General features: G+C 45.8%; 1 protein-coding gene across 13 annotated transcripts in view; it reads right to left on the reverse strand.

The window, feature by feature from the left end:
- Positions 1 to 559: 559 nt before the first annotated feature.
- SLC8A3 (solute carrier family 8 member A3) overlaps positions 560 to 19,943 on the reverse strand; it is a 138,927-nt gene continuing 119,543 nt past the window's right edge. For 3 of the 13 annotated variants that reach the window (XM_070513886.1, XM_014867215.3, XM_070513887.1), the window contains exons 3-8: positions 19,562 to 19,668; positions 12,084 to 12,101; positions 7,963 to 8,087; positions 7,306 to 7,405; positions 5,306 to 5,581; positions 560 to 2,696 (exon numbers count right to left, since the gene is read on the reverse strand). In XM_070513886.1, coding sequence (XP_070369987.1) covers positions 2,320 to 2,696; positions 5,306 to 5,581; positions 7,306 to 7,405; positions 7,963 to 8,087; positions 12,084 to 12,101; positions 19,562 to 19,668 — 1,003 coding nt within the window. In that variant the 3' untranslated portion in view covers positions 560 to 2,319. Of the gene's footprint in view, positions 2,697 to 5,305; positions 5,582 to 7,305; positions 7,406 to 7,962; positions 8,088 to 12,083; positions 12,102 to 17,050; positions 17,155 to 19,561; positions 19,669 to 19,943 lie in introns of those variants that run through there. The other 10 variants (XM_014867219.3, XM_070513889.1, XM_070513891.1 and 7 more) reach the window with 9 other exon arrangements.

Raw genomic sequence — 19,943 nt, forward strand, 5'->3', positions numbered from 1 at the left:
GGCCTTTGCAGTATGGCCCCCCTAGTTTCTTGAACTAGTTTAATGGGTTTCTGTTTCTTGTAACCAAAAGAGCCTTGATTAAAAGAAGTTTTACCTCCTCCTCTGGACTGTGAGTTTCTTGAGGTCTGGAACTATATGCTACTCTTTGTTGTATCACCAGAATGTAGCTCAGTTCATAGAAGGTATTCAAATACACTTGTTGAATGAATGATGAGTAAATGAGTATGCCCATTGGTAATAAATACAGGGCACTGTTTGCCTCACTGGAATTCTGCCCCACTGTGCCTTTCTAATACAAAAACCTCCTTCACTTTAATCATCCAGCTCAACTGCTTATGTCTTCCAGCATCCTGAAGTCCACATTTTGACAGGTGGCATTTCCCTGAAGCATTTTTGCTTTAAAAATACTGGGTCTGGCACACTGGCATCTGAGGAGATGACAGATGCAAACAGCAGATACAAATAGGAGACAACACCTTTCCCTCAACCACATTTGCTCCAGAAGAAACCCAAGTGGCCCCCTGGACCTTTTCCTGAAGAAACATGGGGAGAAGCAAGCTTTTTTTAGAGAGATATAAGTATAGCTTTTATTTTTTTTTAAACCAACCCAACATTTCCACTGGCAACTGTCAACATAGCTTATGACATGAGCACTGTTTCTTTTTTAGTAATTTTTTCTTAAAAAATGTGTTTAAAATTAAACAGGTGTTTTTTAATTTCTTTTTTCCCCTTAAAAAATGTATTTATGTCAATGCAGAAAGCCTAAAGATCTGTGGGCAGTTTGGTGGTGATTTTGTATGTGTGTTTATTGTGTGTGTACGTTTTAAAGCCAGGTCCTTTCAAAATTTGTTCAGAAAATGTCTGTAGGGCGCAGCAATCTGTTTTTCTACAAACCTAGGCTCCATGGGATTATGGCAACAAAGATTCATTTTACTGGGGCAAGAAATAGCCCACAGGCTGGAGAAAGAGCTTCATAAGGTTTAAAAACAAGCAGGAATGTGGAAGAGATGAGCAATTCCAGTTCCTATCTTGTGAAAATGCTTTCAAAGTGACCTGAGGGCTCAGGAGACGTGGAAGGAGCCCCTTGTTTTCCCATAAACCTCTAAGTTTTTGCATTGCCTCAAGAAATATAGTCAGCCTTCTTAGTCTGGTACATTAGAAGGTGAGGGGTTGGTAAAGATGACATTTCTCAGAAGCACTGACATTTTAAATATCATCTTTCCCTTGAAGATCTCACTGGGTGAGCATCTCTTCTCTCCTGCCTCAGATACAAAGCCAAAGACAGTCAAGAAGGCATACATCTCTTTTGTTTCCCCAGCTGTCCTCTGTCATCACACACCATTCTCGTTTTGCCCTGTATCTCCTGCTTGGTGGGTCTTCCTGCAGAAGGATAAACATATAGACATTGACACAAGGAGACAGGCACTCTTTGAAAGGCTTGGGCAGAGAAGAGAATAATGACTTTTTGTTTAAATTTGATGTTGACATAAGCATACAAAGCTCCTCCTGCTACAGCCACAGTCCCCCTGCCTCGCCCCTTCTTTAGCGCCCCGAGTGGGTGTGCAAACCTACTTCCACTCGAATGCCATCAGCCCTCTCAAGAACTCAGGAAAAAAAAAAGGAGATGGGGGACGAGACCTCAATGGAGCCAAGAGACAGCTGTTACCCAGCGAGAGTTGGCAGGTGTGTGTCTGAAAATTCATCCCTCTATCCGTCGGCTCAGATCTTGAACATCCTTCCCAGCACCTTTGTCACTAACTTCAGAAAGAAAAGACGAAATGAACAAAAAAAACAATGAGCAAAACCTGATGGAAAAATTAAAGCAACCACAACAATGATTACAAGGAAAGAGAACCCCAAACCAGCCACATGAATATGACTCATTTTCACACTTCACCAGCTGAGTGAGAGAATGGTGATGTATTGAACTGGACAGACAGGAGAAACCCTGCCCCCAAGCAAAGTAGAAGCAAAGGAATAATCAGAAGAAGGTGGAATAGAAGATGGTGAAAGGGTCTGACCTTTGCTATGGGTCAGGGACATGGATGGGAAGATGGGGTGGAGGTGGGTTTGTTGCTGTTGTTGGCTTGTATTGAATTAAATACTTTGTAAAGTGGGTGTTTCCTCCATTCTGTTGGATTGATTAAGACTCTGCCCTTTCAGTTCACTGCCAGGGCCTAGGTCGGGTGAAGTTCCTGGGACTCGGGTCCTGATGCTGCCTCTCCAGGGCTGCTCATCCCGGAGAGGTCACTGGTGGGGAGGTGCCCTTCTTTTAGAAGAAGTCCTAGGCTTGTCCTGCTAGAGGCCTTGTCCTGTGGCTCAGAACCCCTTGATGTAGCAGTAAGCCTCCAGTGTGGCAAAGAGTATGTAGAGGAGCCACAGGCTCACAAAGAGCCAAGTCGTGGCAAGCTTGCAGCCACGAGGGCCACCGAGCTCCCCACCCAGGTGGGGCCGCCGGCGGTACAGGAGCACACTGATGCATACAAACGCAAAGATGGTGAAGAGGGTGACGGAGAAGGCCAGCGTGCCGGCTGACACGTGGAACTCCTGTCCCTGCAGGGCCCAGTAGATGGCGGCCACGGACCAGGCCAGGCCAATGCCCAGGAAGACATTGACGGCATTGCTGCCTGTGACGTTGCCAATGGAGGCGTCTGCGTACACGTCCTGGATGGCTGCAGCTTTGCTGGCAAACGTATCTGGAAAAGGGCAGAGACAAATGGGAGCTGATGGGAGGCTGAGAAGTAGAGGGCCCACCTTTGAGTATGTCCAAAAGGCAGCTGACGACAGTTGGCTGAGCCCAGGAACGAGAAACGCGCTTGGGGGCTACCCCAAGCTCTGCCATTAACAAGTTACATGGCCTTGAACAAGTCACCTCACTTCTCTGGGCTTCCCATTCCTCATCTGCTAGGTCTGAAAGATTTCACAGGATCTTTCTGGTCCTGGTCTTTACCGAGTGGGTTTATTGTTCCCTTTGGCTACTTTTCAGTAAGGGGAGTTTGCTGTTCCATAATATCTTCCCAGGGAACCTTGACATCCTGGGAAGCTGCTTAGAGTAGATGCCTGATTGTAACTGTCACACGAGGCATGTACTCACTTAACATAGTTATTGAACGATGCCTGTGTGCTCAACACTGAGCGAGGTGCTCGATTTACGGGGACAGAAAACGCGCTGGGGAACTATGACGAGGAAGTGCGTGGGGAGCTGTGGACTCCAGGAAGGCGGAGCTCTGCCTCTGCAGTTAGTATGTGGAGCACAGGGCCCTGCTGGCGGTTTGATGTTAGCCGTTGGCACGGATTGTAGGGACTGAAAGGACTGTCGGGGACAACTACCCCAACTTTTTATTTCACAGGTAAGGAAAATAAGGGTCAAGGAATCTGCCCAAGGTCACATGGGAAGTTAGGGAGATTTGACCCTAAAATTCTAATATAAGGGCTCTTTCCAAACCATCACCTTCCATCCAAAGAGCTTCAGCCAAACCACAGTCAGCTGAGTGGACAATCGCATAACCTTCTTCAAGTCCCTAGCGTCACCAGCTATTCCCTGGACCAATTGCAAGGACTTGGAAGTGCCCCAAGCTCTCTCCCTGCCTGGCTCAGCCTGCTTTGTCTCTTTGTTGCCAATTTGCTCAGCTCTCCCAGAGAAGATCTCTTGCCTATGATCCTGCTTTATTTTGCCTCTGATCCTCTGCAATTTCTCCCCACGTCTGTTCCTTTTCTCCACATCTGCTCCTTCCCCTCTGATAGTTCTGGTCCTTTGAGGCCTGGAGAACAGAGATCACAGAGCATCTCCTCCACCTGGATCATCCCCGGATCATCTATCTAATTTCCTACCACCCGATGCATTTCCATGATCCAAACCTCTTGCAACACCAATGGATAAATAATCCCACTGGTCTGTGCTGGGGTTTCTGGAAGAGGATTTCCAAGAGTGTGATGTAGATTTAGTTACTTTCCAGCAGGATACGTTTCCTTGGTCCAGTCAGGACAGTCCTGTCTGATGAGATTCAGCCTAACCCTCTGGTAGGAGGATGCTGTCTCTTTCTTCCTATGGCAATTGCGAGGTCAGCTCCTTGGCGGGAGTTCAGGGTTCAGATACCCTGGAGACCCTAAGTGAACTAAGTAAGGAACATGAGCTAATGCAGCCCCTCTCTGCCTGCTATCTTCTGTCATCCTGGCCAGGCTTACGTATGTCCTCCCTTGGAAGCCATCCCTGAACCAGCCCAGGTCCTCGGTTTTATACTTGCACAGCACATGCACTTGTTCTTCATAGAACTTACAGAGATGATTTTAATTATAGTCGTTGAGTACAGTCTCCGTCATTAGATGATAAACTCCACGTGGAGAGGGAAGCATGTCTGTCTTGCCTCTCACTATAGCCCCAGCAACTAGCAAAATACCGTACCAGGCTCGGTAAATACTTGTCTAATGAATGAATACACGCATGCCCGTTCCTGTTTGTCTCTAGGTGTTTATAAGGAAGAAAAGAATACGTAATACATCATATGAAAGGACAAGAACTTGCTAAGCTTCCTTGGCCTCTCCCCCTGGGTGACATTCTGTACTGACAGGTGTCCTAAGCAGAGGAGGCCAAGAAGGCTTGTGGGCATTTCCATTGTGACAGCTTCAAGCAGGCTAATCTTTAGCCTCTCAGAGATTGCCAGAGGGAAGCGGAAGGAGAGCAGTCTCTATATTCTTTGAATTACCCTGCCTCACGGCCAAGGGGTTAAGTTTGCACACTCCGCGGTGGCCCAGGGTTTCACTGGTTCCCATCCTGGGTGGGGACCTAGCACTGCTCTTCAAGCCACACTGAGGCGGCGTCCCACACACCACAATTAGAAGGACCCACAACTAAAATATACAACTATGTACTGGGGGGCTTGGGGGAGAAGAAGGAAAAATAAAACAAACAAATAAATAAATAAAATAAAATCTTTAAAAAAATAAAAAAAAAAAAAGAAATTGGGCCACTTAGTCAGGCAGGTAACTTAACCTCTGTGGGCCTCAGTTTCCTCATCTGTCAGGTAGGGATAATAACTGTCCCTATCGAATCGGGTTTTGAATAGGGGTAACCCATGTAAATTGCTTAGCATACATAGTGCTTGACACATCAAAAGTGCTCAAGAAATGTTGGCTATCATTACTAATATTATCATTCATCTCTCTGATTGACTACTGTGCAGCTTAGGGGCAGCGGTTCTGTTAAGCTCAGATCTGAGATGGGAAGGAAGACAACAAGGCAAAGTTGTAGGGGTCACTTGAACCCGGTAATATCCTCTCTGCAAATCCAAGCACTCCTCACTCTCACCTGGCACAGAGGTGCCAAACGCCACAAAAACAACAGCTGTCACTGAGTCCTTGAGGCCGATGGTGCAGCCAAAGTGGGAGGCCAGGTCTCCGATTATGGCTGTGAGCATGCCAATGATGAGAATGGAGACGACAAAGCAGGCCCAGCCGTGGCAGTACTCTGTGGGGGGTACGCAGGCAAACAGCACCTTCCAGAAGACTGTCAGGAAGTGCATGACATAGTCGAAGCAGGATGGCAGCCTCTCCTCGCCTGACTCATCCTCATCCTCGTCCCCTGCTGGAGGCAAGAGAAACAGGCCCAGGAAAGGGCAGCGAGGTCAGATCCCCATTCATGAGGAGGTCAAGTTCGAACCACATCACGAACCTCATCAGCTGGAAGCAGGCTCCAGCTCCCTCCTGGGAAGCTGGTGTAGGCCAGGGCATGGGCACCAGAAAACAGTTGGGAAATGAGAATTGAGTAGGGGTGCCTCATTGGTCAATTTGAATGCAGGGCTCCCAGAGAGAGTGAGAGAGAGAGGACGGGGAATAAAGAAGAGAAGAAAGAGATTAAGAGAGAGAATGGGAGAAGATGAGAGGGCCAAGGCAGTAGAGGAACCAGAGAGGAAGGTAGAGAGGCTGCATTTGCTCGCCTAGGCGAAGAAAAGTGAAATCAGCTGTGTGTCCACTCTTTACTGGATTCCAGTGGGGCTCCTCTCTAATTTTCCTGACGTGACTGTTGCAACAACCTTGTGGTTCTGCTCATTATCCATCCCAGAGGGACGGCTGTCATTCCAGATCATGCGGACACACCAAAGAGCCAGTGCCATCCTCCAAATATCCCACAGGACAGAGCAGGCATGGGCCTTATTCGTCCTTGCTAGGAAAGATGGGCAGAATTGCCCATTCAGCAGTCCAGGAGGAGAGAATGTGCTGAGGCACGCTGGCCCCTTGTCAAGGGCAACCTCTGTAATGTTTTGATAGAACCCGTGGACGCTGTGTTTCAAAAGAGCAGGAGTCAGGATCCTTGGGTTCCATTGCAGCTTTGCCATGAAGACAATCTGTAACCTGGGATAAGTCACCTCTTGTTTCTGAACCTTATTTCCCTCATTTGATAAAGGAAGGGGTTAGATTATGTGGCCTACATTCTGTGTATTGTCTCTTTAGGGGCAAAATAAGGTCATCAGAGGGGGAACTGGGAATATCTGAAGCCGGCGATGTGAAAAGTGGGGCAGTGATGGCAGCAGCTCTCTCTTCCTGGTTGCACTTTAGCTGTGGCTCTGGGGCCCTGGGGATATGACCCTGTGGGTTGCTATGACAACAAAGTCTCATGAAAAGAGACAAGGCCAGTAGTGCTCAGGGCCGGCTGTACAAGGAGGCCTCAGTGGTGCCGAGAGGCAATATTGGTGGTGTTGGTGAGACCATTTCCATTCACATTACAACACGTGTGCAGGCCTCTGGGACTCTGGCTTTGCTGTGAGTCATCACAGAGGGAACGTGTCAACAAATGCTGAAGGAGAGGTTTGGAATCATCCAGGGTGGAGGTTTGTCAAAGTCAATGCAAAGATTTTACCAACTCTGGGCCCCGCATCTCTAAGTCAGAATAGTTCCCCATTTTATAGAAAATGAGGACCAAATTACTGAGAGGAAGGAATGATGGAAAACATAATTTATTGAGTTAGTGTTTGGTACCAGATTCTGTGCCTTTCTACTTTTTTTGCTGAGGAAGGTAGCAATAATTCACTTTTGGCCTGAGGAAATTGAGAAGCAGAGAGGGTAACCTGTCTCAGTTTACACAACAGAACCAGGATTTGAAATCAGAGATAGCCAGACTTTTTCAGTTACCCCGTGATTCTTTTCCAAAGCAGCCCAGTGAAACATGCAAACATCTAGGACTAGAGCTGGGAAGACTGGACACAGACGCCTTCCCAGAAATTGGTGGGCTGTTGATGTGGTTGTGTTTTTCCTTTTCTGGTGTTGTCTGCTTCACCCAGCAAGGCCTGTGCCCCCTTGAGACACTCTCACCTGCACTGACAGTGATGGCCTCCATGAACTGGTCCTTCCAGGAATGGGTCCCCACAACCAAGGCCAGGTTCGTCTTCTTGATCAGTTTGTCCACTGTACTCTGTCAGGGAGATAAAAACTTGGAATCATGAGGTTAGAATGCGCAGAACCACTGAAGAATCTGGTGCTTCAAGAGAATGAAAGGTGTCCTGCATTTCAGCGGACTCCACGAGGGTTCTGAAAGTTATGCACGGAATGGTTTTGGGTGATGTCTTCTGGGATAATCCTTCTATTTCCTTTTTCTTTGGTTGTGACTGCTGACATTGGATATTTAGAGCAATACAATATAGAATAATGGTAATAATGTCAATAAACCTCGCCCTGGAGGAGTGAATTTTACTATCTTCATTTTAAAAATACAGTTAAACACTAGTGATGATACATCTAGGGGCTTTATAACCCATTTAGTCCATATACTACGTTATGTTTCTCACAATATTCCTAGGATACCGGCACTATTTGTTCCATGTTACAAATGGGGAAACTGAGGTCGGGTGGGTAAATGATTCATTCCATTTCAACTTCACATACTCAGTGGTGAAATTAGAAGAAAACTCCAGGTCTTCTACTTCCCACCCCATCACTCTGTTATCTGTTAGATCTCACTTATGGCCTGACCTTGAACTCATAGGACTCTTCAATGATGACCTCTAGTTTGGGGTGTTCACCCAATATTGGCTTTCCCATTTCTGCTATCCTCTTGGCCTCCTCTTCCTCCACAGTCAGCTTCCTGTCTGTCATCTCTGCAACAAAACAAAATCAGACTAGTTTTAGCACATTCGCTGTTCCCTAGAAGTCTAAAGCTCGGAGTATTAGGCACATGCAGTGGGCACATAGCTCTTGAGAATGGAGACTTTGTGTATTTTTTAGTGCCTCTTTCTGTAAAGTGCTGGACATTTTATGACCATCAGACCATGAGAGGCTTTTTGAAGGCCTGGGATAAGCATTCCTTTTTCCAGTTTATACCTGGGTGAGGAACCTGACCCAAAGACCTTCTGAGAAATAGCACTAAGTAAAGTCCCCAAGTCATTTGGTGAGATACTGGTGAGTTGGGAACAAAAACCAAATCTTTTGATCTTTAACCATTCTGAACTGTTGGGCCTGAGTGTTTGTTCAACTACTTCATGAAAGAGTTCTTGGGGATCGGAAGAACATTTTAATCCAAAGGGAATGTCTACTGGTTCACATTAACATCTGTTTCTAACACTGTTCGGACTATCTTCTCTATAAAGGAGAAAGGAGAGATGTTTCCAGGAATATCTACATTTCATACAAGTGAATATTATCCTCACAATGAGAAACTTGGAAGATTTCCCAAAAAACTTCATGATTTTCCAATGAAAGATCCCCAGGATTTCTACAGGAGTCAGGCACATTTCTTCTGGAACACAAATACTTGTTCAAAAACAAAACAAAATAAAGCTCTTCCTTTACTTTCTTTTGAGGCATTCCCTGTGTCCCTCAGCGTCTTGACTCATGTACCAGTGGTCTGTTCTCTTGTTGAACAGTTAGAAATTTTTTCCATTTCAGCTGGTGAGTCCATTTTAAGACTACTTCACCATGAAGACATGTTTTCTGCATTAGAGTGAAATAGAGATTGAATCTTTTTATTCTCCTTTGATTAGAAAATTGCTCTTGGCAGCCTGTTTCTTTCAGAGCTCATTTAAACATCTCTCTATCCAAGTTCTCATTCTTACATGCAATTAATTCTTTTATTTGGCTCCTTAATTGGTTTCATTCACAGTGAATCTCCTAGGGGAATTCTCTAGTCCTTGGATAATCTCAAGGACAAAATGGGCGAGAGGCCAAGGAGGTCTTCTTTTCTCTCTATCTTGGGACTTGGTGAAGCATGGGGAGGGGGGAGACTTGAGCTCTTGAGGTTGCAAGGAAAGGAATTTACTGGAAGACTATAGACCAAAGGTGTAAGTTACCAAGAAGAGAATCTATTTTATACGAGGATTTTCTTAGTTTGCCTGAATGAAGATAGGAAGAGAGTGTGCGGAGGATTCCTGAGCTGGCAGTTTTACTCGGTGCTCTGGCACAAAACACAGAAGGCAATCCCCAAATGCTTGGGAGCTGTCCATGGTGCTGTCCTCCTGCAGGCGTTGGTCACCGCTTTCGGAAACAATGATTTCTCAAGGATCAGTGTCCTTCTGTATATTTCTAAGTAAGCAGATACCCTCTAGCAGATTGACTTCATTTAATCCATTGATTCTGAGTCTCTTATTAGTTAATTCTGAAGGTACATCTGGGTATATCCAGGGATCTGGCTATGAAGTCAGTGATCCTAGAAGCCAGACTGCAAGCCAATCTGAGAAAAAGCACTTGGAAAAAGACATATAGATTCCTTAAAAGCACAGGTACTCTTTCCCCCTACTTGCAGGTTTTGGCACCAACTCACAATGCCCATCCAGCAGTGACAGTATTATTCCACTCTTCCCTCCCCGATTCCCCCATGTCATACTTTACACGTGCCACAAGAACTTTATACCATTATAATGAGTTCTCCAGTGACATATAAATGTACCTGTCTAACCCCTTGCCTAGCTATCAATCTAGCACTATATCCATCTGGCAGGATATTGATCTACCTACTGACCTGTCCACCCCTGTGGTGACAGTCAGTCTTTCCATCTAGCTTTCTGTAAAAATCTCTTTGACAAATAACCAATCTTCTCTCTTTGGCTCTGCCTCAGCCTCTGAGAGATACTCCATATCTATCTATTTATCTATTAATTGATTGATTCACTTGCCTTTAAATCAACTCTGGTTTAATGTCTTGGTTTGGTAGTAATTCCTGCCGTTTTCTATTTTTGTAAAGATAATTCCTTTGCATTCAAATTAAGTTAATTTCTTGATAGAGTATAAGTCTCAAACCAAAAAGACCATATAGATTTTGATCACTTATTTACATAACTCCTCAGAATTTCAAGGGAAGAGAATAAAGGACAGGCGATCTTCATATTCAGACTCACTAAACAAACTCTCAGATTTAGGAAAAGGAGGAGACAGCAGGGAGACAGAGAGAGAATATGAATAGGATGGAAGATTGAACAAATATTGGATGAACAAAGAGCTTGCCAGGCCAGACAAGAATAGATTGCCGTGAATGCTCTACAGACATCCTCAGAAAGAATTGGAGAGATGCAGCCAGTGCTCTCATTTCCAGGTCCCTGAGCTTGGTGGTGTAGCTCAGAATGAATATATTTACTCTCCATCTTTCACCACCAGGCATTGTTAATCATGTTTGCCTGACCAACTAGGAAAACTCAAACAAGAATTTGGGACTTTCAGTGAATTTAAAATCTAACCAAGGGCTCTTAAATTAAAGGTTTACAGATTGAAAGATCCAGGAAACGACACCTTCTTTTCCTCTTTTAGCTTCTATTGGCATTCGTGCAAATATGTTAAAAGTACAATGAAGCTTAAATTAAATCACAATCTTTCTTGTGTGTATATATGTGTGGTTGGTGGGGGGGAGGGGGTGGAGTCAAGAGTTGGAACAAAGAAGCCCAAATACCTTCTCAGGCAAGAGGATGAGTGAAGTGGAGAAGGAATACCTGATGCTGTAGCATCAATACTCTGTGAGAATAGTAGGATATATGGGGTTGGAGATAGTCCTTATCCTATTGGTATAAGGAGGAAGCAAGAGGCCAAGGAAACTGGAGTAATTTTTTTTCAAAAAGAGAAAATGTAGGGGTTTACATTGTTTGTTTGAGGCTTCAAGGAGGCAAATGTCCTTACTGTGTATCCTGCCCATTCTCAAACCCAAGGTGCAGCCTACAGGTAACTTTGAATGCCAAAGAATTCCATAAGGTGCTTTGCTTCTTTAATGACCTCAAAATTTTTATATGTTCAAAGAGCTGATGAAATGTAAAATGTTCTTTTAAAATATATTGAGATGTCTTGTATAGCTCACTCTGCCTGCACCAAGAACAGAAGTATTGCCAGATATGATGGAAATGTTTTCCTATCTGCTCACAAAGTTGGACACTGTTTATGATTGGATTCCACTAATTCAAGCACACTCTCAAAGCAGGTGTACGTCCTACAACAGGATCTAGATTCTGCATGAGGATCTCTCTACAATAAAGTCCCTAAAATTTCTATTTCCAGCCAGAAAATTGCCCCCATCCAATATAATATCCTAATTCTTCTTGTCGTCCATGGCACATGTGAATTCAAGGGTCAATGACAAACGAACCAAAGTTCTAGCAATTTAGGTCTCAGCTGCGATGAGATGGAAGATCTCCAGGAGCAGTAAAATTCCAGAGTCTTTAAAAATTGTTTTCCACTTTCTCATAGAAGCTCCTGATTATTTTTCCCTGGGTTCTTTGAGATCAAAGTATTTTCTTTCAAATCCCATCATGATCCTATTAGGAGATTCAGTTCTGACTCTCACTCTCCTTGCCCCACAACATGAGAGGACCAATGAGTTAAGATGCAGGAGAAGTCTGCGACCCACCCTCTCTTTGGTAAATTTCAATTCTCTTCCTGGTCCCAGAGAAAACCAGCTACGCCATTACCCACATCTACTGGCAGAAATGGTGCTCAAGGAATTGTCTACGTCCTTAGGATTACTTCAATTATGATTAGGGAAATAAATCTCCCAGTCCTTGGGAGAACTTGTCAAGTTAACTCAAGCCCATGGTTCCTACTAAGAAATCAAAGGACATTGATCTTAAAGTAAGTAATGGCACTGGCAAGACATAGAAAAGAGAGGGCAAGACACCTCTTACCTGGAGACAACAGGAGCGCTGTTTGCAAATAGATATCAGACAAGGGGAAGAAAGAAAAGGAAAGAGCATTAAGGTCCCATCTTGAAAGTGTCCCCAGGCTTTGTGGTTGCTGGCAGCATAAGGAAAGCAGTGAGCTTAGTAGGTGAGAGCTCTGCAGCGACATGCAAAAGGCAGCATATGGAGCATGCACAGCAGCAGCAGCAGCAAGAGGTGTGAGCCGCTGAGAGGCTGCTGAGCACCAGGGCCCTGCAGTTAAATAAGAGTTTTCCCCACAGCTTCCCTGCAACTCTGAGGGCTAAGGATAGAGGAATGAGGATGGGGGAACCAAGTGGGTGGAGCAGACAGAGTTGGTCATTTGCGAATTTCTAAGAGACCGGGTTCTCACATCTATTCTGTAATGGAGTGAGAATCCAGTTACACTGAAAACTGTATGGGTTCCAACCCTGCCAAAGTGGCTGGCTTATCAGTGGAGAATAGGACCCTGGCACTTGAATAGGAGCTCAGGGCGCTAGTAATGGTGCACAAGAGTGGAGCAGTGTGCAGTTCTGTGTCCTTCATCCCTAACCTCCTAATCAGATCATGCTCAGCTTCCCAGTGCCCATAACATTTGACCACAAATGGCCTGCTAGCTGCCATGCTGGCCAGAACTTTGAGTTCCCCTGAAAGAATGACCTAGTGAAAAGGTAAGTCCTGAAGAATGTTTTCCTTGAAACAGTTTGTCTTTTTATAGACACAGCCTGGAGGTCGGGGCCATGGACTCCTACCGTTTTGGATCACCTGTGCCTAGTAAAGTCACGGTAACTAGTAGGTGTTTGATAAAGGTTTGTTGCCTTATTTTGGCATTTGTGTTTCTCATAGATCCTGTGGTGCTGCATCTCTGGATGGTAGTCTTTTTGTTCCAGAAAGGAAAGTTTAAATCAGAGTCCAGATATTCTGGAGAGACTGTCATATCAAAAGATATACACAGATGGAAGATGACATATACAAGGTCCTACATGGACTGGGAAGCTGAGGTAAAGATATGCCCAACACAGGTTGTCCCTAGCCCTCTAAATTTGTACTTATGCTTAACTCTCTTAGACTTCAAGATCCAAAAATTAAAAATTCTTGTGACACACCACATTTTCACCTCAACAGTCCCTCACTCCCTGGTTCTTGTCAAACAAAGGTCTGGGAACATCCTGTCACATACCCCTGGTGTAGCGGGCGACTGATGGAGGATGTTGAGGAAACAGTGTGTTGGTGGCGGGGGAGTGTCTGTGAACTGTTTCTTCTAAGAATCCCTAGGAATGCAACTCAGGCCTGTGACCCATCATTCCTTATTCACAGTCACTGAAGGCACATGTAGATCCAGAATCCTTATGGTATATAAGCGGGGTGAACAGCAGTTGACTTTTTTTGGTTTTCCCATATTGAATTCCAAGGGATAATGGATCAGTGATCTCTTTACTACATTGAGATAGAGAGATAGACAGACAGAGAGACAGCAAGAGAGTTTTCTCATTCTGTTCCTTCTATGGATCTCCACCCACTGGAAAAGCCCCCATCCCTGGCCCCCAAGTTCCAATGGAGACCAGAGACTGGAACACATCAGTGTACACAGGTAGGCCAGATAAGAGGCAGCTCTTCCAAAAAGGTCCTTGCTGCCGTGGTTTTCACTCAGACATCCCTAGTGCAGCGAAAGGGCTTGCGGTCAGCTGAAATCACACCATCTCTGGTCATTGTCTATGTGAATCTGAGACTTTCCATCTAGCAGTTATAGATGGGTCAGCAAGAGCCAGGTAGGCCAACTTTGAGTGACATAATACGTCCAGGGTGTTTTTCCTGCTGCTGCTGAAGAGAGAAGCTGGAGCTGAACTTTCCCCTTTATTGATCCCCAGCATCAGGTCAGAGTCATCTCTGCTCACATATTCCAGGGACAAGCAGGACACAGCACAGCCCAGTGAGTAATTGGAAGATCTGGGCAGCTTGTCAGGGTGAGCCCACGGATGTGGGAAAGAAGGCACAAACAGGCCCCATTGTTGGGGGAAAGTGCTTTCCCTTCCCACCTGAGGCATCCAGTATCCAGGCCCAGGCCAGGCAGCTTTGACTCTGCTGCTCAGTTTTGCTCTCAGAAGTGCACTTCTAGACTCCAGTGCTTACTCTACTCCAGAGCAACCGTGTTGCCTATTCATCCTCTCTTTTTCCCTCCCCCAGTGGGTCCAGAGATTTTAATTTCACCTCTGAGGTCTGTTTTGTTTGCCAAGAATAGACTCTCTTACTTCAAATCCAGTCCTTTACTATTTTTTGTAATGCCATTGCCATTTTGACCATGCAGAGCCTATGCTGCCCTGAATGCCTAAGACTCTCCCATGCAGCCACAATAATGAAAAGCAATTTCCACTGCAGTTTCTCACTCCAAGAGCAGCAGGGAATTCAGGAAATCTGGATAGATTTTCTTCTGATTTTGAGCCTAGACAATCAAGTTTTATGACTTTTCACCTTATGGTCTGATGCCAAAATATGGGACAAGCTGAAGAAACTGAAAATTACCCTATAGTGAATAGAACTGCAGGCCAGGAAATGACACATTTCCTGTTGTCACCTTCTATCTTGGCATCTTGGTATGGGAAGATTTGGGGGCATATCACACCGATAGCTTGATGAAATCCTGTTTTTCTCACCTACTCCCTCCCCCCGGGCTAGGCTCTACCAGGGCTTTCCTAACATCCCCTTGGACAGAGAATTTAGTACAGAAAAAAGGGGTCCTCAAATGGAGAGTAGCTATAGATGTTTGTGTTTGGCTAAGTCTGTTGAAGAGCACAAGGTTTATCTCAGGTCACTTGCTGTCCTGCTATAGGGGTTTGTTGGGGAGGTAGAAAAGAGAGCCTCCTTACTGATGGAATAAAGTCATGGATGGACTTCCAACCCATTCTTCTTGTCTGGAGCCACTGCCTTCTTTCCAGCTACCCTGTATGATCCTTTGTGCTCCTTTCATTTGCACCTAAGTAGCTGAGACTGTGGAAACTGATGAAACTGGTTTACAATGGCCTCAGGTGTCTGCTGCATCCAACCACTCGTGAAGATGTAGAGTCAACGCACAAGGGAGTTGGGAATGAGGTAGGGCAGGTGTTGAGACAATTTCTGAGAATATTCTCAGTAGCTGAAACTGGAGGATTGGCAGGAACACAATCTAGGAAGCAATGAAACCAGAGACTTTTTCTTTCTCCCGGCACTCTTTGGCAGTCAGGTGCATGGCAGCATCTTATTACGTGGCTAAGGAGAGGATGAGTAACGTAAGATGGAAAGGGCTTCTGCTTCTGGAACACCACATGTGTCCAAATCAGTGTGCGCACAGAACTGGTCAGCTGTGCAGAGAAAGTCCCCAGAAGATAATGAGAACTGATCATACGGGTCTGAGAAGAAGACCTGTTGGTGAGCCTTTGGGAGTATAGCTGCTGAATCTCTTGGATCTGTCCTTGAGTGAAGGGCTTTACACTGTTCATTGTCATGTGACTATCAAGTAGTTGGAGAATAATCACCCCGTGTTGACAAACAGATGAGCCTCACTGTCCCTTCCTCCAAGAGGCTCCCAGCAGCATAACTCTCCTGAAGGGGAGTGCGAATATGCTCCTCTTTCCCAAGAGCACTGTTACCCATTCCCACATATATTCCTCCAACACTTTCAAAGTAGTGGCTTCCAATTATTTTCTTCAAGGGAAGAAGTCTTTCCTTACATCCACCTTGGGTTGCAACATAATCAGTCCCTTAGGAATGGAAGCCTGGCAGGTATTCCAAGATGCATGTCCTGAGGAAAGGAGGAAATGAGGCCACTTCTCTGATGTGGGATGAGAGTTGTCTTAGGATCTGGGTGATAGGCTCATTTGCAGATGCAAAGCAAAGGCAGGTTTCTGTGAACCGTTCAACACCTGTTTCTCAGGAATCAACACCAGCTATACCACTTAAGAGTCCCTTCTCCTGTTGGAAAACCCATAAGTCAGTACTCATGCCCAGTGTCAGTCCTTTTCCAGGGCCCTCTGGCTAGGGAGATTGCCATACCTGGATTACTTTCTTCCTTTGGCAGACTCTTAATTTTCTGCGTTAGAGATTGCATTATCTTAGAGTCGTCTGAATAAAGTACCCTACCTTGGGCTAGGAACAGAGGTAGAATGGGATGGGGTGGGATGCCAGGGGAAGGAAGAATAGTTCAGGATTCCAGACGGCATGACTACCTCACAAGACAACTCTCTCTCAGAGAGCTCTCAGAAGCTGTGGCCTCTGACAATTGGTAAGACTTTCCATGCTACAGTCTACCCAACTCCGAACAGCCAGATAAAAACACTTACCTTCATGAAGGGCAGAGGGGCCTAGGGGCCACTCTGCAAGTGTATAACCTGCCAAGCACTCAAAAGAGGTTGGAGAATGCAGCAGAAAACTGTCAAAGCATCATTGCAACATGGGCCCCAGCCCCCATCCCAGACCCTCCCCATTCAACCCAGGCTAGAGAGTGTGGGGTGGGGAGGGGAAGGAGGCAGGGATGGGCACAGGCATGCATTGCATCACATTCCTTTCTTTTTCTTCTCCTCCCCACCCACCAAGGAATTTCCACATTTACAGGTTGTGGTGTATGTGTGTGTGGGCTGTGGGGGAGAGTGCAGGGGACAGTGGTAATTGGATAGTTGGAGCACAGGGTGGAACTCATTAGGGTGATGAGGAGTCGAGGCTGCAGCGCCCAGAAGATGGGAAAGGAGGACTTGTAAGAAGCTAAGGCTAAGAAGGCAGAGACGATAACCGAAACAGGGTGAGATTGAGCGTACAGGAGGAAAGAGAATAAAAAGTCTGCTGGTCAAAAGGAGGAGGAAAAGGGAATAAAAGGAGGGAGAAAAAACATAGTTGCTTTTTGTTGTTGCTTTTCAGTTTGTTTACACTTTTCTTTCTTTTCGATGTTTTATTTTGTTTGTCGGTTTGTTTTTTAAAGAATCTCACACCTGATATTCCACGTTCCATCCATTTCGGTTCACCAAGGGCAATGAAGAAATTCTCTTGCCTTTCGTATTCCTCCTCATCTACTATCTTAACCCTTATGGTTTTCCTGTAGGGACAACAAGAGAGAGAGTGTGTCGACTGGGTCGGTTGATTGGTTGGTCACTTGGAGCACAGCCTTTAAAATCATTCCCCATCACTCTTGGCACATGCAGCCCAGTCCCGCCATGGTGCCTTTTGGCAGGACTACGGTGGATTGTATTGTTCTTATATAGAAATGGTCTTAGCTTTGCTGGTCTCCTTGGTCATAGTTGTCCTTATGGGTGAGAGGGAAAGGGAGCCAGGAGGCAAGGAAAAGTGGGCAAAGGAAGGGATCCAGAAGGACAGGCGGGGACTGGGAAGGCAGAAGGGGTGATGGTGGGGAGGAGTCATTTTAGATCCTGCTGGTGGTTAGTACGAAGTGAGTTGGGCAGCACATTCCACTGGGTGTCACATGGTAACAGTGGCATTTCCTTGGGCAGCTGGTAAACCACTGGCCCACTGGGAATGACCCAGGGCCCTTCTGTAACAGGAAACATGTCAACAGTACCTAGCTAGGGGCTTGTTTCCCTTCCTTGTGTCTAGACCCACTTCTTAAATTTTTATGAGAAAACTTTAAAAGGAAAGTATTTACGAGGAAGGGAAATAAGAGAGAGAGAGAGAAAGCAAGAAAGCCAGGATTCTATTCTCTTTCTCATTCTTTATCTCACAAGCCTTCAGTGGTAGGAACTAAAATAAATAAGTATTAACCACAATATCACACAGGACTCCTTTAACATCTACAGCTGATGCACTCCTGGGGAAGTGTGGACTAAATAGTAAAGATCATCCAATTCTAAATCACCTTTGGACTTCTATCATGTAGGGGTGATGTGCCCCAAGGCTGGCTTCCTTAAATGCTGATTATCAAGGGGCTGGGAGACAAGGCAATGGAGGTTTCTGTTCATTTCTGGGTATCTCAACGAAGCATAGTGTCTTTTAAAAACAAATCATCCAGGGAAGCAAAGTTTCCTCGAAAATCACTCCCTCTGAAGCCTGGCCTGAGGCTGGCTCAGGGCCACCGTCAGTGGAGAAGATTCTACGTGGGCCTGGATCTCCCTGTGTGGCTGCCCTCGGTCCTTCATGGAACCACAGTGGGCTCGGTGGCCCCACTAGTGAGCCCTGATTATTATTTTCTCCTTTTTTTTTTAGTCCTAAATGCTCTCCAAAGGGCAAAGAGGTGCTAAAGAACAATAGCTGAAATGTCTCATCAGAGCCTCTGATGTTCCTGTTCCGTTCCTTAGACAGGCTCAGCTTTGCTGTCTATAAAGGGGTGGACAGACCTGAGGTGGTTTGTCGGGCACAAGACTTGCTGTGGATTTGTGTTGTGCATGTGGTGTTTTACGAGTACATTTTTGGTCACCTTTCTGGCACTTTCTTGGACTCCTTTTCACATCTTGCTCAGTGGACAAAAGACAAAACTCACTGATTGTCAAGAAGCATTTTCTGGGAATTTCTCTCTGGGTCCTAGACCCTGGGCTGTCTACGAGAGGTGAACCTGGCCTGTGTTTCCATGCAGGGACTCTGCTGTGGGAATGGGGTGCTCTGAGACCATGGGCATGGCCTGGAGGGATATGATTGACGGCTTGGCCAGCGAGGGAACATTGCCCCAGATACTGGCAGCTCCCCCCTCTATAGCATGCTCTCTCCAGAAGAGGACGTTTATTCAGACTTGCCTATTGGAGGCCTGGGGTGTATGGGGTCATTTAAGTTGAAGGCAAAGGCTCCATCCACTCTGAGAAGTCCTATGACTTCTTGTGGAAGCTTCTGCTCAGGTCAGAATCCTCTCTCCCACTATTCTAACCTGCGAGAGAAACACACCTTGATAGCAGGGATATGGCAGACAAGATGGCTCCTAAGGTCTGCTTTAGGGAACAGAATGGACTATAAACAGAACCCAAATCCAAATACATTGATGCTCAATGTCCAGGGACTGTAATATTAGCCCTGAGAATAGCTGCCCTGTGGAAATCTACGTGAGAGCCTGGCCAGTGCTGCCCTCCTGCCTGGTGTTCAGCTACCCGGTCTTTTTCTTTCCTGTATACTAAACCATTCAGGAGAAGCAGAGAGCCTCACATACCATACTCACAGCACACTGCCTGGCTCTCTCTCTCTCTCTCTCATTCTCTCTTTCTCTCCCCATCTCTCTGTTTTCGCCCATGTTCATTTCCCCATCCCACAAAGATTATTATTGGCTCTTGAGCATCCCTCTTACGGATACCATGTGACAGGCTGGCAGGTGTTAGGACAGAGCTGGGAGTAGAGAAAGGAGAGAGGAGAGGGAGAGGTGAAAAGAGAGAACAAGAAAGAAAGCAATGTGAAGTGAACCACAGAGGTAGAAGAAAGGGGAGGAGAAGGAGACAAATGGATTGGAGAAAGGAAGAAAGAGAAGAGGAGAGAAGAATGTTAACGTTAGTGTGGAGGACAGGGTACTACACCTTTCTGAAAACTCATATCCACCATGCGGGGGCCCATCATCTCAATGAAGAAATTCTTGTTTTTCTCATACGCCTCATCATCAATTACCTTGATGTGAATTGTTTTGCTGTGGATGGAAAAATAAGTATCATAAGCAAGGAGCAGAGTCGGGGGCAAACCAGCCAGGAGAAGAAACAGGAAGTGAAGGTAACAGTGAAAAGATCCAAAAAGGTCAAAGTTTGCCCCAACACCACAGGGCATGGAGGAGAGTGGCTGTCAGGGTCCCTTTCAGCCTCACGGGGCTCCTCCTGGGCTTCATGTGGCTTCGTGGTGTGGTCAGACTCGAAGACCGGAAGGAGCTCAGGTTTACAGTCAAAGGTTCTAATCCTGGATATGCCATGT

The sequence above is a fragment of the Equus asinus genome, chromosome 7 (genome assembly GCF_041296235.1).
Source record: "Equus asinus isolate D_3611 breed Donkey chromosome 7, EquAss-T2T_v2, whole genome shotgun sequence".
Taxonomy (NCBI): domain Eukaryota; kingdom Metazoa; phylum Chordata; class Mammalia; order Perissodactyla; family Equidae; genus Equus; species Equus asinus.